General features: G+C 42.8%; 1 protein-coding gene across 1 annotated transcript in view; it reads left to right on the top strand.

Annotated features, from left to right (window-relative positions):
• Positions 1-7,986: 7,986 nt before the first annotated feature.
• DIPK1C (divergent protein kinase domain 1C) overlaps positions 7,987-18,037 on the top strand; it is a 160,816-nt gene continuing 150,765 nt past the window's right edge. The window contains exon 1 of the mRNA XM_069730969.1: positions 7,987-8,282. Coding sequence (XP_069587070.1) covers positions 8,106-8,282 — 177 coding nt within the window. The 5' untranslated portion in view covers positions 7,987-8,105. The remainder of the gene's footprint in view (positions 8,283-18,037) is intronic.

Raw genomic sequence — 18,037 nt, forward strand, 5'->3', positions numbered from 1 at the left:
AATAGGACAACAACTTTTGGGGTCCAATTTCTCCTGTTACCCTTGGGAAAATACAAAACTGGGGGCTAAAAAATAATTTTTGTGGAAAAAAAAAGATTTTTTATTTTCACGTCTCTGCATTATAAACTGTACTGAAACACTTAGGGGTTCAAAGTTCTCACAACACATCTAGATTAGTTCCATGGGGGGTCTAGTTTCCAATATGGGGTCACTTGTGGGGGGTTTCTACTGTTTAGGTACATTAGGGGTTCTGCAAACGCAATGTGACGCCTGCAGACCATTCCATCTAAGTCTGAATTCCAAATGGCGCTCCTTCCCTTCCTAGCTCTGCCATGCGCTCAAACGGTGGTTCCCCCCAACATACGGGGTATCAGCGTACTCAGGACAAATTGGACAACAACTTTTGGGGTCGAATTTCTCCTCTTACCCTCGGGAAAATACAAAACTGGGGGCTAAAAAATAATTTTGGGGGGAAAGATTTTTTTTTTTAATTTTCACGGCTCTGCGTTACAAACTGTAGTGAAACACTTGGGGGTTCAAAGCTATCACAACACATCTAGATGAGTTCCTTAGGGGGTCTAGTTTCCAAAATGGTGTCACTTGTGGGAGGTTTCTACTGTTTAGGTACATTAGGAGCTCTGCAAATGCAATGTGACACCTGCAGACCATTCCATCTAAGTCCTCATTCCAAATGGAGCTCCTTCCCTTCCGAGCCCTCCCATGCGCCCAAACAGTGGTTCCCCCCCCCACATATGGGGTATCAGCGCACTCAGGACAAATTGGACAACAAATTGTGGGGTCCAATTTCTCATGTTACCCTCGGGAAAATACAAAACTGGGGGCTAAAAAATAATTTTTGTGGGAAAAAAATTTTGTTTTATTTTTACGGCTCTCCATTATAAACTTCTGTGAAGCCCTTGGTGGGTCAAAGCGCTCAGCACACATCTAGATAAGTTCCTAAAGGGGTCTACTTTCCAAAATGGTGTCAATTGTGGGGGGTTTCTACTGTTTAGGTACATTAGGGGCTCTGCAAACGCAATGTGACACCTGCAGACCATTCCATCTAAGTCTGCATTCAAATGGCACTCCTTCCCTTCCGAGCCCTCCCATGTGCCCAAACAGTGGTTCCCCCCACATATGGTGTATCATCGCACTCAAGACAAATTGGGCAACACATTTTGGGGTCCAATTTCTCCTGTTACCCTCGGGAAAATACAAAACTGGGGGCTAAAAAAATAATTTTTGTGGGAAAAAAATTTTGTTTTATTTTTACGGCTCTGCATTATAAACTTCTGTGAAGCACTTGGTGGGTCAAAGTGCTCACCACACCTCTAGATAAGTTCCTTAGAGGGTCTACTTTTGAAAATGGTGTCACTTGTGGGGGGTTTCAATGTTTAGGCACATCAGTGGCTCTTCAAACGCAACATGGCGTCCCATCTCAATTCCTGTCAATTTTGCATTGAAAAGTCAAATGGCGCTACTTCCCTTCCGAGCTCTCCCATCCGCCCAAACAGTGGTTTACCCCCACATATGGGCTATCAGCGTACTCAGGACAAATTGTACAACAACTTTTGGGGTCCAATTTCTTCTCTTACCCTTGGGAAAATAAAAAATTGGGGGCGAAAAGATAATTTTTGTGAAAAAATATGATTTTTTATTTTTACGGTTCTACATTATAAACTTCTGTGAAGCACTTGGTGGGTCAAAGTGCTCACCACACCTCTAGATAAGTTCCTTAGGGGGTCTACTTTCCAAAGTGGTGTCACTTGTGGGGGGTTTCAATGTTTAGGCACATCAGGGGCTCTCCAAACGAAACATGGCGTCCCATCTCAATTCCAGTCAATTTTGCATTGAAAAGTCAAATGGCGCTCCTTCGCTTCCGAGCTCTGCCATGCGCCCAAACAGTGGTTTACCCCCACATGTGGGGTATTGTCGTACTCAGGACAAATTGTACAACAATGTTTGGGGTCCATTTTCTCCTGTTACCCTTGGTAAAATAAAACAAATTGGAGCTGAATTAAATTTTTTGTGAAAAAAAGTTAAATGTTCATTTTTATTTAAACATTGAAAAAATTCCTGTGAAGCACCAGAAGGGTTAATAAACTTCTTGAATATGGTTTTGAGCACCTTGAGGGGTGTAGTTTTTAGAATGGTGTCACACTTGGGTATTTTCTATCATATAGACCCCTCAAAATGACTTCAAATGAGATGTGGTCCCTAAAAAAAAATGGTGTTGTAGAAATGAGAAATTGCTGGTCAACTTTTAACCCTTATAACTCCCTAACAAAAAAAAATTTTGTTCCAAAATTGTGCTGATGTAAAGTAGACATGTGGGAAATGTTACTTATTAAGTATTTTGTGTGACATATCTCTGTGATTTAATTGCATAAAAATTCAAAGTTGGAAAATTGCGAAATTTTCATAATTTTCGCCAAATTTCCGTTTTTTTCACAAATAAACGCAGGTACTATCAAAGAATTTTTACCATTGTCATGAAGTACAATATGTCACGAGAAAACAGTGTCAGAATCACTGGGATCCGTTGAAGCGTTCCAGAGTTATAACCTCATAAAGGGACAGTGGTCAGAATTGTAAAAATTGGCCCGGTCATTAACGTGCAAACCACCCTTGGGGGTAAAGGGGTTAAAGATTTTTCTGTATTTTCATCACTATGAAAATTGTACATTCACACTGAAGGCATCAAAACTATGAATTAACACATGTGGGATTATATACAAAAAGTGTGAAACAACTGAAATTATGTCTTGTATTCTAGGTTCTTCAAAGTAGCCACCTTTTGCTTTGATGACTGCTTTGCACACTCTTGGCATTCTCTTGATGAGCTTCAAGAGGTCGTCACCGGGAATGGTCTTCCAACAATCTTGAAGGAGTTCCCAGAGATGCTTAGCACTTGTTGGCCTTTTTGCCTTCACTCTGCGGTCCAACTCACCCCAAACCATCTCGATTGGGTTCAGGTCTGGTGACTGTGAAGGCCAGGTCATCTGGCGTAGCATCCCATCACTCTCCTTCTTGGTCAAATAGCCCTTACACAGCCTGGAGGTGTGTTTGGGGTCATTGTCCTGTTAAAAAATAAATGATGGTCCAACTAAACGCAAACCGGATGGAATAGCATGCCGCTGCAAGATGCTGTGGTAGCCATGCTGGTTCAGCACACCTTCAATTTTGAATAAATCCCCAACAGTATCACCAGCAAAGCACCCCCACACCATCACACCTCCTCCTCCATGCTTCACGGTGTGAACCAGGCATATAGAGTTCATCCATTCACCTTTTCTGCGTCACACAAAGACACGGTGGGTGGAATCAAACATCTCAAATTTGGACTCATCAGACCAAAGCACAGAATTCCACTGGTCTAATGTCCATTCCTTGTGTTCTTTAGCCCAAACAAGTCTCTTCTGCTTGTTGCCTGTCCTTAGCAGTGGTTCCCTAGCAGCTATTTTACCATGAAGGCCTGCTGCACAAAGTCTCCTTTTAACAGTTGTTGTAGAGATGTGTCTGCTGCTAGAAGTCTGTGTGGCATTGACCTGGTCTCTAATCTGAGCTGCTGATACCCTGCGATTTCTGAGGCTGGTGACTCGGATAAACTTATCCTCAGAAGCAGAGGTGACTCTTGGTCTTCCTCTCCTGGGGCGGTCCTCTTGTGAGCCAGTTTCTTTGTAGCACTTGATGGTTTTTGCCACTGCACTTGGGGACACTTTCAAAGTTTTCCCAATTTTTCGGACTGACTGACATTCATTTCTTAAAGTAATGATGGCCACTCGTTTGTCTTTACTTAGCTGCTTTTTTCTTGCCATAATACAAATTGTAACAGTCTATTCAGCAGGACTATCAGCTGTGTATCCACCAGACTTCTGCACAACACAACTGATGGTCCCAACCCCATTTATAAGGCAAGAAATCCCACTTATTAAACCTGACAGGGCACACCTGTGAACTGAAAACTATTCCCAGTGACTACCACTTGAAGCTCATCAAGAGAATGCCAACAGTGTGCAAAGCAGTCATCAAAGCAAAAGGTGGCTACTTTGAAGAACCTAGAATATAAGACATAATTTCAGTTGTTTCACACTTTTTTTGTTAAGTATATAATTCCACATGTGTTAATTCATAGTTTTGATGCCTTCAGTGTGAATGTACAATTTTCATAGTCATAAAAATACAGAAAAATCTTTAAATGAGGTGTGTCCAAACTTTTGGTCTATACTGTATGTGGTACTGTTCGGTCACTATGTGGTGGTAATATGTGATCTGGTCATGGTGTGATGGTAATTGATCCTTGTATGTGGTATTATTCGGTCACTGTAGGGTGGTAGTATTTGGTCCGACCATGGTGCGGTAGTATTTTTCCCTTGTATGTGGTATTATTCGGTTACTCTGTGGTGGTAATATTTGGTGCGGCCATGGTGCGGTGGTATTTGTCCCTTGTATGTGGTAATATTCTGTCACTATGTGGTGATAATGTGGTCTGGTCATAGTGTTGTGGTGTTTGTTCCTTGTATGTAGTATTATTCGGTCACTGTGTTGGTAATATGTGGTCCAGCCATGGTGTGACAGTATTTGTTCCTTGTATATGGTATTATTGTTAATTTTAAAAAGTGTATGTGACACATTCCCTGAAAGAAAAATAAACAAAAATATACTTAAAAAGAGTACAGGATATTTTAATAAATGTTTAATAGATTAAAGTAGGGCCCGGCCAAAAGAGTATATCTTGTCGTGGTGGCAGCTTAAAAATTTTTTTGGAGAAAACAAAAGCTGATGGCTATGTGTATGATTTAGTGTTCAATGGGAACTGTTAATATATGATTAGGGAGGACATGGTGCAGAAGTGGAGTTTTTCCAGGAGTGGGTGGTGGGACTGTGTAAGGTTGGAGGTGGAGTTGAGGCGGAGCCTGGGAAAGTCTCACGGAGGCCCAAAAATGTTGCCAGTATGGGGCCCTGAAGTTCCTGGTGGCAGCCCTGCATATGATCTATGTGAAGAAAGGAAGGAAAACCAGCTCACCCCCCTGTGACTTCACTTCTGGAGTCCGTGATCAGCGTTGCTGCAAAAGCTCAAGCAGACAAGGAAAGGGAAAAGATCCTGCTCACAGGACACCTATCTCCAGTAATATAACAAATTCCTTTATTCCAAAATGATTAAATCATATAGCCATCCAAGTAAGTGTTTGATAGCATATAGAGCTAGAGTCCATGCTGGTGGATGGAGGAACGTGGGGAAAATGGCTATGGTTACCAGATGCGTTTCAAATGTTGTTCATGTTCTTAAACTTTGTATGAATCACCATGTTTAAGAAAGTATGCCCATGTGTCAGACCTTTAGAAGAGTTTACAAATCCGCAACAAATACACAATGAATTTGCAAACAGAATCCACATTTTACTTTATACAGTAAATTGCTGCAGTTTTGCAGAATCCACACCATCAAATCCTTGCAAACATGCCACGACAAGTGGGCACATGTGAGACAGTTCTACAACAGATATTGGCCTATATACGAGAGCTGATAAAAGGTAAAGCACACAATGATTAGAAACAGTAACTTCCTATCTGGAAACAACATGTACAAGTACATACGGGGGAGAGAAGAACAGTTACAGAAGTAGCATAGGAAAAAGCAAAGAATGACACAAAAACAGGCATTTAAGTCAGGAAACAATAAAATGAATATTGCCTATAAGCAGAAAATGCCGCAGGCTGTACATTAAATGGCAGGCTGACTTTAAAGGACATAACTGCAAATAAAATCTATTCTTGCTCAATAAAATGTCACATCGCACAGTAACACAACAGGGGTCTCCAAACCAGACCTCCTAAAGTGTCAGCGCATGCAGCCTGGAGTGTAAGTGTATAGATATGGTGGCCAATAAGAGCCTAGATGAGTCCGGAGACCACCAGCGCTGCCTAGGGCACCAGTACGCAGGCATACTGGGAGTCTTATACATAACGGACGTGTGGCCGCAAACAACGTAATCAAAATGTGCAGTAAGAAAATCTCATATAGTAATTATATAGCAGTAATGTAAATGTAAATTATTCAGATAGTATCTGCTTGCTCCCAGCAGGGCTCCAGCCTGCTGCATTTTACTGTTTGCGTTTTCATTACAATATTAGGGATTTGTGACAGGCGAATTGGAGGGGGCAAGGCTTGTGTGGTTAAACTTTAGGGTCACCATGGCTAATTCTGGGGTTAGCACACAGTGTGGAATACTCTGACAGGCATTATGGCTGATCTAGATTGTGTGCCCAACGGGGAGCGTGATGATAATGTCTGTAAAGTGCTGTGGAATATGATGGTGTAATATAAGTATGTAAAATATATACTGATAGTGCCATAGATAACCATGATGGGCACTGTGATTGATACTGGCTGTACTATAGCTGACAATGATGGGTACTGGTTTATACTGGTTGTACCATGGCTGACAGTGATGGGCATTGTGATTGATTCTGGCTGTACTATAGCTGACAATGATGGGCACTGGTTTATATTGGTTGTACCATGGCTGACAGTGATGGGCACTGCGATTGATACTGGTTGTACTATAGCTGACAGTGACGGGCACTGTGATTGATACTGGCTGTATTATAGCTGACAGTGATGGGCACTGGTTTATATTGGTTGTACCATGGCTGACAGTGATGGGCACTGCGATTGATACTGGTTGTACTATAGCTGACAGTGACGGGCACTGGTTTGTACTGGTTGTACCATGGCTGACAGTGATGGGTACTGGTTTATACTGGTTGTACCATGGCTGACTATGATGGGCACTGGTTTATACTGGTTGTACTATGGCTAACAGTGATGGGCACTGTGATTGATACTGGTTGTACTATAGCTGACAGTGATGGGCACTGGTTTAAACTGGCTGTACCATGGCTGACCTTGATGGGCACTGGTTTATACTGGTTGTACCATGGCTGACAATAATGAGCACTGGTGTATACTATTTGTACAATGGCTGACCTTGATGAGCACTGTAGTTGATACTGGTTGTAATGTGGCTGATATTAGTTGCGCTGTGGGTGATACTGGTTGTACTATAGCTGATCATGATGGGCACTGTGTTTGATACTGTTTTTTCTGTGTCTGACTGTGGACACTATTGCTGGCACTGGATATCATTGGTGTGTTGTCACTGACATTGTGGAGATTGGCACTGCTATAGAGCATTGCAGGATTGGCTGGTAAAATTGGTGTATGCACTAGTTTCTGTGCCATGAAAGCCTCTTAAAGGGAACCTGTCAGCAGGATTGTGCACAGTAACCTACAGACAGTGTCATGTCGGCGCCGTTATACTGATTAAAATTACACCTTGGCTGATGAAATTAATCAATATAACTGCGCCGACCTGACACTGCCTGTAGGTTACTGTGCACAATCCTGCTGACAGGTTCCCTTTAATGTATATGGCAGCTGTATGTATAGCTTTTCTGGACCAGATGTTTTGCCCAGTGCGTGTACTTCTAGCCTGTTTTTTCCAATTGTACAGAGCATCATGGAAGGTTAGTGATTACATGTGACCCCTGTGACCTGGCTACACGGTATGTCACGGACACTTGCATGTTAGAAGGCGCGCACATGTCCATACCTGTGGTGTGACGTTATCTATGAATTATTCCCATCTCCTGGGACCTTTTTGCCTTTCTTACTTCTGGGGAGGAATATGGATGTGATTTACAAATCTCAGTTTACACATTATGGGCTGCCCACGACTTGTGATTCCTCTGCAGTTAGCACTGATGGAGCTGAGCAGTGATCATTACTAAGCTGGGGCAGGGGTCAGGAGCTGTGAGCAGCAGGGTACAGCCTGGCATCACTGGGCACTGACACAGCCATCCTCCTCCACAGCACAGTGCAGCTCCATCCCTGGGGGCTCCTGTGCTGGGACCCTTCCAGGCTGACAGCATAGAAAGAAGGCGGAACAGTGTCCTCAGGACAATAGCTCAGCTCAGGGCTCCAGCACACAGGCACCAGCCACACACTGAGGTAGAGGGTCCAGCAGTGGGGGCTGCCCACTGACAGCAGGGCACAGGCGGGATTCTTACTCTGAACATGGCACACTCTCACTGATCTTACCATGAGAATATTCCCTGGCAAATGGCTGAGAATAAAGATCTGCAAGAAGAACACTGTCCTCCTCCTGCTCTTCTGGGCTTCTTGCTGGATTTTCGTGAGCACTTTTCTGTTTGTCCACAGGAGCATGTTCTCAGATCGCTGCACTGATGAGGAGAGTAAGAAGATCCTGGCAGGACTGGTATGTAGCCCCCTCCTGGGCATCAATGATGGGCACCAGCTACCCCTGTGCCCACTCATGCCCTAGGCAGAGCACTTCCATGGCAGGGGGTGCTGGGGTCTCTCACATAGGATTCCTTCCCATAAGTAACTTGCTTGGAGTTTGTGGGATTAGTCCAGGATCCCACCCAAATCCTTGATCCTGTCCTGTGTGTATGAGAGTAATCCCCATAGTCCTGTCTTACCAATATTCACTGCTGTTTATTTGATTGATTGGTTGTTTAATTGATTGATTGATTGAGTGATGTCTTCTAGGAGAAGTGACTGACATTACTATGGTGGAATAGTGTGTAATGGGGAACTAAGAGATGGATGGATACAGAAGTGGCTCTTTGTAGCTATCATCTATCTATTATCTATATACGGTGGGGGAAATAAGTATTTGATCCCTTGCTGATTTTGTAAGTTTGCACACTGACAAAGACATGAACAGTCTATAAATTTAAGGGTAGGTTAATTTTAACATTGAGAGATAGAATATCAAAAATAAAATCCAGAAAATCACATTGTATAAATTATATATATTTATTTGCATTTTGCAGTGATAAGTATTTCATCCCCTACCAACCACTAAGAGTTCTGGCTCCTACAAACCAGTGAGACGCTCCTAATCAACTCGTTACCTGCATTAAAGACAGCTTTGTTATATATTCACCTTGAGGGTATGTGCACACGTCCGGATTTTTAGCGTTTTTTTGTGGAATTTCGCTATAAAAACGCTATAAATCCACTAAAAAAAGCTAACATTATGCATCCTATCATTTAGGATGCATTCCACATTTTTTGTGCAGATGTTAGCGTTTTTTTCCGCAAAAAAAATGCATTCCGCAAAAAATCCGGACATGCTCTATCTTTTTGCGGATTTTTTGCGGATTTCCTATCAAAAAGGACATTCCGGGAAAATTGAAAAAAAATCCGCAAAAATTCCACAAAAAATCCGCGCAAAATCCGCGCAAAAAATGCGCAAATTCCGTGAGAAATCCGCGCAAAAAAAGAACGCGGATTTCTGGCTGAATTCTCAGGATTATGTCAGGAAAAAATCCTGACGTGTGCACATACCTTTAGGCTATGTGCACACGTAGGAAATATGGTGCAGAATTTTCTGCACTAAATCTACATCTCCTGGCAGAATCCGCAGGTGCGTTTTTGATGCATTTTTTATGCGGTTTTAGTGCGTTTTTTGTGCAGAATTGATGCTGATTTTGTGCAGTTTTTGTGCAGTTTTTACCACTGCGGATTTCTATTAATGGAGGGGTGCAGAAATGCTGCAGAAACGCACAAAAGAAGTGGCATGCACTTTTTTGAAATCTGCAGCCTTTCTCCGCGGATTTTTCTGCACCATGTGCACAACTTTTTTTTTTTTCACATTGATTTAAATTGTACTGTAAATCACAGTGCAGATCTCCAGCAGAAAAATCCGCTGCAGAACTTCACTAATTCTGCACTAAATCTGCATCGTGTGCACATACCCTTATAAAAGACTCCTGTCCACAGACTCAATTAATCAGACGCTATCCTGAGTCTACAACATGGGCAAGACAAAAGAACTTTATAAGGATGTCAGGGACAAGATCATAGACCTGCACAAAGCTGGAATGGGCTACAAAAGCATAAGTAAGACGCTGGGTGAGAAGGAGACAACTGTTGGTGCAATAGTAAGAAGATGGAAGAAGTACAAAATGACTGTCAATCGACATCGATCTGGGGCACCATGCAAAATCTCACCTCGTGGGGTATCCTTGATCATGAGGAAGGTGAGAGATCAGCCTAAAACTACACGGGGGAAACTTGTTAATGATCTCAAGGCAGCTGGAACTACAGTCACCAAGAAAACCATTGCTAACACATTACGCCGTGAAGGTATAAATTCCTGCAGTGCCTACAAGGTCCTCCTGCTCAAGAAGGCACATGTGCTGGCCCGTCTGAAGTTTGCCAATGAACATCTGGATGATTCTGTGAGTAATTTGGAGAAGGTGCTGTGGTCAGATGAGGCAAAAGTTGAGGCCTTTGGCATTAACTCAACCCGCTGTGTTTTTAGGAAGAGAAATGCTGCCTATGACCCAAAGAACACCGTCCCCACTGTCAAGCATGGAGGTGGAAACATTATGTTTTGGGGGTGTTTCTCTGCTAAGGGCACAGGACTACTTCACCGCATCAATGGGAGAACGGACGGAGCCATGTACCGTAAAATCCTGAGTGACAACCTCCTTCCCTCCGCCAGGACATTAAAAATGGGTCGTGGCTGGGTTTTCAGGCAAAACAACGACCCAAAACATACAGCCAAGACAACTTAGGAGTGGCTCATAAAAAAGCACAATAAGGTCATGGAGTGGCCTAGCCAGTCTCCAGACCTTAATCCCATAGAAAACTTATGGAGGGAGTTGAAGCTCCGAGTTGCCAAGCGACAGCCTCAAAATCCTAATGATTTAGAGATGATCTGCAAAGAGGAGTGGACCAAAATTCCTCCTGACATGTGCGCAAACCTCATCATCAACTACAAAAAATGTCTGACTGCTGTGCTTGCCAACAAGGGTTTTGCCACCAAGTATTAAGTCTTGTGTGCCAGAGGGATCAAATACTTATTTCTCACTGCAAAATGCAAATATATTTATGTAATTTATACAATGTGATTTTCTGGATTTTATTTTTGATATTCTATCTCAATGTTAAAATTAACCTACACTTAAATTATAGATGGTTCATGTCTTTGTCAGTGTGCAAACTTACAAAATCAGCAAGGGATCAAATACTTATTTCCCCAACTGTATCTATTTATTTATTTGTAAGTATTACAGTTACACTAAGTATTGGAAAGTGATTCTTGATGCACAATGTTGCAGCACACTGGATCTTACTTGGCAATGTGTATAATACATGTGAGTGTTAGTAAATACTTGCATTTGTTTGTTTTATTTCTCTTTTTAGGTTATTTTTGTATGAAAAATGTTAGAAAGTTTTATCAGCGAAAGTAGAGAGGTTGCACCTGATGACCACTAGATGGCACTGTATGGCCCTTATGGCACAGCGGAGACCCCTGTATAAATTGGGATAGAATATTGTCCCTGTACAATGAAGGCACTAGCCCCCCAAGCGTTTTGGAGATATAACTTTTTATTATTGGCTTTCAAACACAATTTTGTGTAGTTGTTGTTTTCTTGTGATTGTTTTGTTTGAATGGATTTATTGATTCCTTTTGCCCTTTCAACTCCAATATGCAGCGGAGTCCAGGGTGACAGTTTCGGCTCAGTCACACGACCGTGTTCCTTTTTGCTTTCTCTAAAAAAGGAATTATTAAAAATGGAAGGCCCCGGCATGCCATCTGTTGTAAGGAGAGAGAATAGATGTGCAGGACTCCGGTCCATCAGCCAAGTCAGTTTACCATGGCCACAATGGGGCAGCCCTGCGAGCCGCCGCTTACCTGCTGGAATCCCTGGCGCAGCATCATCGTTGTGGCGTGATGGCGTCATGAATGTATGATGTTGTGCCGAGGCTGCAAAATCAGAAGAGGCATCGGGAATCGCAGCACTCCCATTCATTGGCCACTGAAGGCTGACATGGCCGACGCACCGGGGCCCGCAAATCAGTTCGCTCATCTCTGGTTTCAGTGGAGACTCATAGACTTTACATGACCAAGTCTGATTAGAAAAATTCCCTCATGTGAAGGCTGTCCAAAACGTATTTCATTTGTTGTTTTTCTACATTCCTCTTTAAGAACACAAATGAACATATAGGGGCAAATATAGTAAATCATTTTGGCATCTTAGGGGACTTTTACTGACTCCTTATTTCCTTGCACTTTGCTAGCTGCAGTATGAGTGAACTGAGAATGTGTCAGTGAGCTCCTTCTGATAAGAATCTGTAACTTTTTTTTATGTAACTCTTTTCTGACCTCCTATGTATTGATCTATGATCACAAATCAGCTGAACATAAATTTCTGCAGCCACTCTGTTACTGCTGATTTCGAGCCTTGACAGTGTGCAATGTCAGCAATAGTCGCGGTCACCTGCCAACTAACATCTTTTCCTGATTAAGAGAAGCAGTCGAGAATCTAGGCGGCATAAGATCTGAACTGTGGAAATCAGACACTTAGGCTGCCGTCACACTATCAGTATTTGGTCAGTATTTTGCATCAGTATTTGTAAGCCAAAACCAGGAGTGGGTGATAAATACAGAAGTGGTGCAGATGTTTCTATTATACTTTTCCTCTATTTGTTCCACTCCTTGTTTTGGCTTACAGATACTGATGTAAAATACTGACCAAATACTGCTAGTGTGACGGCAGCCTTAGGCCAGTCTCACACGTCCAGATAATTCCGGTACCGGAAAAATCGGTACCGGAATTATCCGTGTCCGTGAGCTCACGTAGGCCATCCGTGTGGCACACGTGCGGCACACGTGTGCCGCTCATGTGCTGACTGGGTACCACACGGAGCGTGCAGGAGACAGCTCTAGAGATAAGCGCTGTCCCCTGCATCTGGTGCTGAAGCCGCCATTCGTATCTTCTCTCTAGCAGCGATTTCAATGTGTCTACGTGAGTCAGTGTCTCCGGTACGTGAGGAAACTGTCACCACACGTACCGGAGCCACTGACGTCTGAAACCGGCCTTAGTGTCATGTGTTGGCTTCTGAAGCTGACAAAGGAGAGCAATTCATAGCGTGTATATTGCTCACTGTCAGGATTGGACACTTTATAGTCATATAGAGTGACTGCAGACGGTTACACACCTGGAACAAAACCTTTAACTTTGATGTTTTCTTAAATTGGCTTAGAGGAGCTCAGATTAAAGAGTTACAAACCATTCCTAGCTCACTGACACATTCTCAGTTAACTCATTCTGCAGCTTGCAATGTGCGGGGAAACAAAGAGCTTGTAAAAACCCAATTGAAAAAACTATCCTTAGCCTAAAATATATGCATTTTTTGGAAACAAAAATGTTTTCATATCCTTTAGGTCTCATTCAGACGTCCGTGATGTTTTTATTTTACGTTTTCAAAAAAACAGTCTGCGTTTCATCAGCATTTTGGATTTGAGTTTCTTCAGTGTTAGGTCAGTGTTAGATTTTAGCATCAATGTTTCATCTGTGATTTTCACATATAGAAGGAGTAATAAATAAAGGACAAAGCATCTAATACATCACAGTGTTAGTCACGGGCTGCACATGGCTGCACAATGACGCCATCTGTGTGCTGTTTGTGATTTTCACGGACCCATCCATGATCAAAAAGTTCAAAAACGGACTTGTCTCCGTGATTTTGTATGGCCACAAGGTCTACAAAAAACCCACCGGCGTATGAACAGCCCGTAGACCATATCGTTTAGTGGGTACAGGAAGTATTCAGACCCCTTTATATTTTTCACTCTTTGTTTCAATGCAGACATTTGGTAAATTCAAAAAAAGTTCTTTTTTTTCTCATTAATGTACACTCTGCACCCCATCATGACTGAAAAAAACAGAAATGTAGACATTTTTGCAAATTTAATAAAAAAGAAAAACCGAAATATCACATGGTCATAAGTATTCAGACCCTTTGCTCAGACACTCATATTTAAGTCACATGCTGTCCTTTTCCTTGTGAACCTCCTTGAGATGGTTCTACTCCTTCATTGGAGTCCAGCTGTTTAGTTAAACTGATAGGACTTGATTTGGAAAGGCACACACCTATCTATATAAGACCTCACAGCTCACAGTGCATGTCAGACCAAATGAGAATCATGAGGTCAAAGGAACTGGCCAAGGAGCTCAGAGACAGAATTCTGGCAAGGCACAGATCTGGCCAAGGTTAAAACAGAATTTCTGCTGTACTCAAGGTTCCTAAGAGCACAGTGGCCTCCATAATCCTTAGATGGAAGAAGTTTGGGACCAACAGAAGTCTTCCTAGATCTGGCCTTCAGCCAAACTGAGCAATCGTGGGAGATAGAAGTAAAGAAGAATCCCAAGATCACTGTGGCTGAGCTCCACAGATGCAGTAGGGAGATGGGAGTCAACTAAGTCGACTATCACTGCAGCCTTCCACCAGTCGGGCCTTTATGGCAGGGTGGCCTGACAGAAGCATCTCCTCAGTGCAAGACATATGAAAGCCCGCATGGACTTTGCTAAAAAACACATGAAGGACTCCCAGACTATGAGAAATAAGATTCTCTGGTCTGATGAGATGAAGAAAGAACTTTATGGTGATAATTCTAAGGCTACTTTCATTCATCAGGTTTTTGCCGTCAGGCACAATCCGGCTACTTTAAAAAAAAAACGGCTCGTTTTTTTTTTCTGTCGGATCCTTTTTTTCTTATAAAGTTGTATTAGTGCCAGATTGCACCTGATGACCACACGTTTCAACCGTTTTTTGACGGATCCGTCTAAAATTAGTTTTCCGGCGGCCGGAGAAAACGTTCATAGGAAAGTTTTTTCTGTGCGGCGAAAAAACGCCAAGCGACGGTTCCAGTGATAAACGGATGAATCTGTCATGTGAAATGATGAATCCGGCTTCTGAATCCAGTTTTCCATGCATTCTCCATAAAATCATGCTAAATTTCCGTTCTGGGGTCTCTCTCTCTCTCCTTTTCCCAGGAACAGGAAGTCCACACTCTCTCTCCGTTGCATCAGTTTTTCACAATTTGCAACGGATCCATTTTTTTTACAAATTTGATGGATCCTGCCTGATGGCAAAAACCTGATGTGTGAAAGTAGCCTAAGCGGCATGTGTGGAGAAAACCAGGCCGTGCTCATCGCCTGCCCAATACAATCCCAACAGTGAAACATGGTGGTGGCAGCATTATGCTATGGGGTGTTTTTCAGCTGCCGGGACAGGACGATTGGTTGTCATTGAAGGAAACATGAATGCTGCCAACTACAGGGATATCCTGGAAGTAAACTTCTTCCAGAGTGCTCTGGACCTCAGACTTGGCCGAAGGTTCACCTTCCAACAAGACAATGACCTTAGCTAAGCACACAGCTAAAATAACAAAGGAGTGGCTTCAGAACAATTCTGTGAACATTCTCCACTGGCCCAGCCAGAGTCCTGACCTAAACCCAATTGAGCATCTCTGAAGACCTGAAAATGGCTGTCCCCCAACGTTCACCATCCAACTTGGTGGAACTGGAGAGGATCTGCAAGGAAGAATGGCAGAGGATCCAACCGGGTGTGAAAAACTTGTTGCCTCATTCCCAAGAAGACTCATAGCTGTACGAGCTCAAAAGGGGGCTTCTACTCAATACTGAACAAAGGGTCTGAATACTTATGACCATGTGATATTTCAGTTTTTCTTTTTTTTATAAAAATTGCAAAAATTTCTACATTCCAGTTTTTTTTTCAGAGTACAAGTCTGAACGAGACCTTAAAATTTTAATTTGCTCTATTTAGAGGAAAAGAAGATACTGGAAGAAAATAACAAATGAAAGCTTTCTAGGAGCTGATTGCAGTTGATGAATATTATCTGAGATTAGGACCAGATGCTTCCCCCCATGTGGGGTGTCTGTGCTTCGTACTAGGTCGGGCTCTGTGTAGCTTTAGTAGACTTACCATATTACAGCATAAAGTGGATGTTCAGTTGTGAGCTCACGTTTTACAGCAATCATTACTACGCCATGGTTGTTTTTCTCTTCTACATCTGCAGTGATGAGTGACTGCAGCTTACTTGATTGAATTGTTTTATACACATACAAAATGGAAAATTTTCGAAAACTTTAGAAATCCATAGCAAGGGCTCATTCAGATGTCTGGTTTTTCCGTACTATTTCTATCCGTGTTTTTACTGCTATGTAGTATAGACTTTGGGGCTGTTCAAGTGTTTGACTTTTTTTGCAGAAGTTTGTCAATGAGACATGTCTGATGTTGATCCGAGAGTAGGCTCAAAATTGTCAGTGCAAGTGTGAATTTGCGAATCATGAAAGAAAAATCAGACAGCACTGGGATGCCATCTGTAGGCTGTCCATTTTTCATAGACTATTTGAAGGTAGAGAAACTGCTATTGTAAGCATTGAATGCAAATGATAGCATTTCTGCAGTAATGTTTAAAGCTAAAATATATGGTTTTGACATGTTTAGAAAGTTAAAGCTCACCTGCAGAACAACATGGTGATGGTTTAGTGGCCCCAAACCTACTGACAGGTTCCCTGTACAACACAGAATTGAAAGATATTTTATCATTGTCCATGTGCTAGGCTCATCTTGTGAGGTGGATCTTCCAAGCCCAAAATCCGGATGGGCTCATGGACCACAGGCGCTGGTGCAGCACGTAGGTGAGGCACGCGGAGACAGGTAGCAGAGGTACTGGAGACTGCAGGCGGACAGGAGACTGGGAAAAGGTCATTGAGATATTGGAATCTGCAGACAGGAGACATCATGGAGACTGTAGACAGGCAGCAGAGGTACTGGCAGCCTCAGGCAGACAGGAGACGTCCTGAAGACTGAAGGCAGCTAGCAGAGATCCTGGAAGCTGCAGGCAGGAAGGTGACATCATGGAGACCGCAGACTGGTAGCAGAAGTGCTGGACGCTGCAGGCAGAAAGGACTCAAACACCTGTGTGTATCTTGGTGAGCCTTATTTAGGCCCAGGCAGATGATCACATGGGGTCACGCCGGGCCATCTGCAAAGTCTGACGTGGCGCACAACATGGTTTAGAGGGCTGGGTTGAGGGAATCAGAGCCCAAATCTAGGACAGGTATGTAACAGCATTTCTTATTTCAGTTCTGTTGCCCATAGAAAATATTAGTATTTATTTGTTATTATACCTTCTATTGAAAACATTTGCTATATTTTCCAATTTTTTATACAGTAGTAACCTCATACAGTAGGTCATTATGTTTCAACGTGGCTTTTGGCATGATATGCCTCATTGGCAGCTTGTATTGCTATAAGTAGATTATATGTAAATTTATTTTTATTTTGATTGTTTAGAAAACTAAAGCTGCATCACCACCGACCCAATTACTAGCATAAACTACTAGTTACATTGTGACTAACATGTTAGCACTTGTGGACTGAGTAAAACTCTATGGCTGGAATAACTATACTGTATATTTTCTTGGAAAACCTATCTGCTATTCACTTGCTGCCAAAAGGGATAAAGAAAGGACAAGGTCTATAAATTAGAACAAACCATGATGTTACATTCCCAGGAATGAGCAGTCAGGGTCAGATGGGCGGCTCACATAGCTGCTAATGCAAACATGGCTAGTTTTATACCAAACCTGAAGCTGTCAGTAAAGTGGCGTGCTTTCTTCTCCTTTGATTATTTTTAATGGGAATCTGTCACCAGGTTTTTGTCACCTAAGCTAAGAGCTGGATAATGTATACACAGAGACCCTGATTTCAGCAATGGGTCACTTACTGAGCTGCTTGCTGTAGTTTTGATAAAAATCACTGTTTTATCGGTTCACATGATAAAATGGAGTCTGCTTGTTTGGCACATAGTCTGGGTGTGGCGGTAAGAAGACCTCCTGCGCGATGTCTCCAGACTAAAGGTACCGTCACACTAGACGATATCGCTAGCGATCCGTGACGTTGCAGCGTCCTCGCTAGCGATATCGTCCAGTGTGACAGGCAGCAGCGATCAGGCCCCTGCTGGGAGATCGCTGGTCGGGGAAGAAAGTCCAGAACTTTATTTCGACGCTGGACTCCCCGTAGACATCGCTGAATCGGCGTGTGTGACACCGATTCAGCGATGTCTTTGCTGGTAACCAGGGTAAACATCGGGTAACTAAGCGCAGGGCCGCGCTTAGT

Source organism: Ranitomeya imitator, chromosome 6 (genome assembly GCF_032444005.1).
Source record: "Ranitomeya imitator isolate aRanImi1 chromosome 6, aRanImi1.pri, whole genome shotgun sequence".
NCBI lineage: Eukaryota > Metazoa > Chordata > Amphibia > Anura > Dendrobatidae > Ranitomeya > Ranitomeya imitator.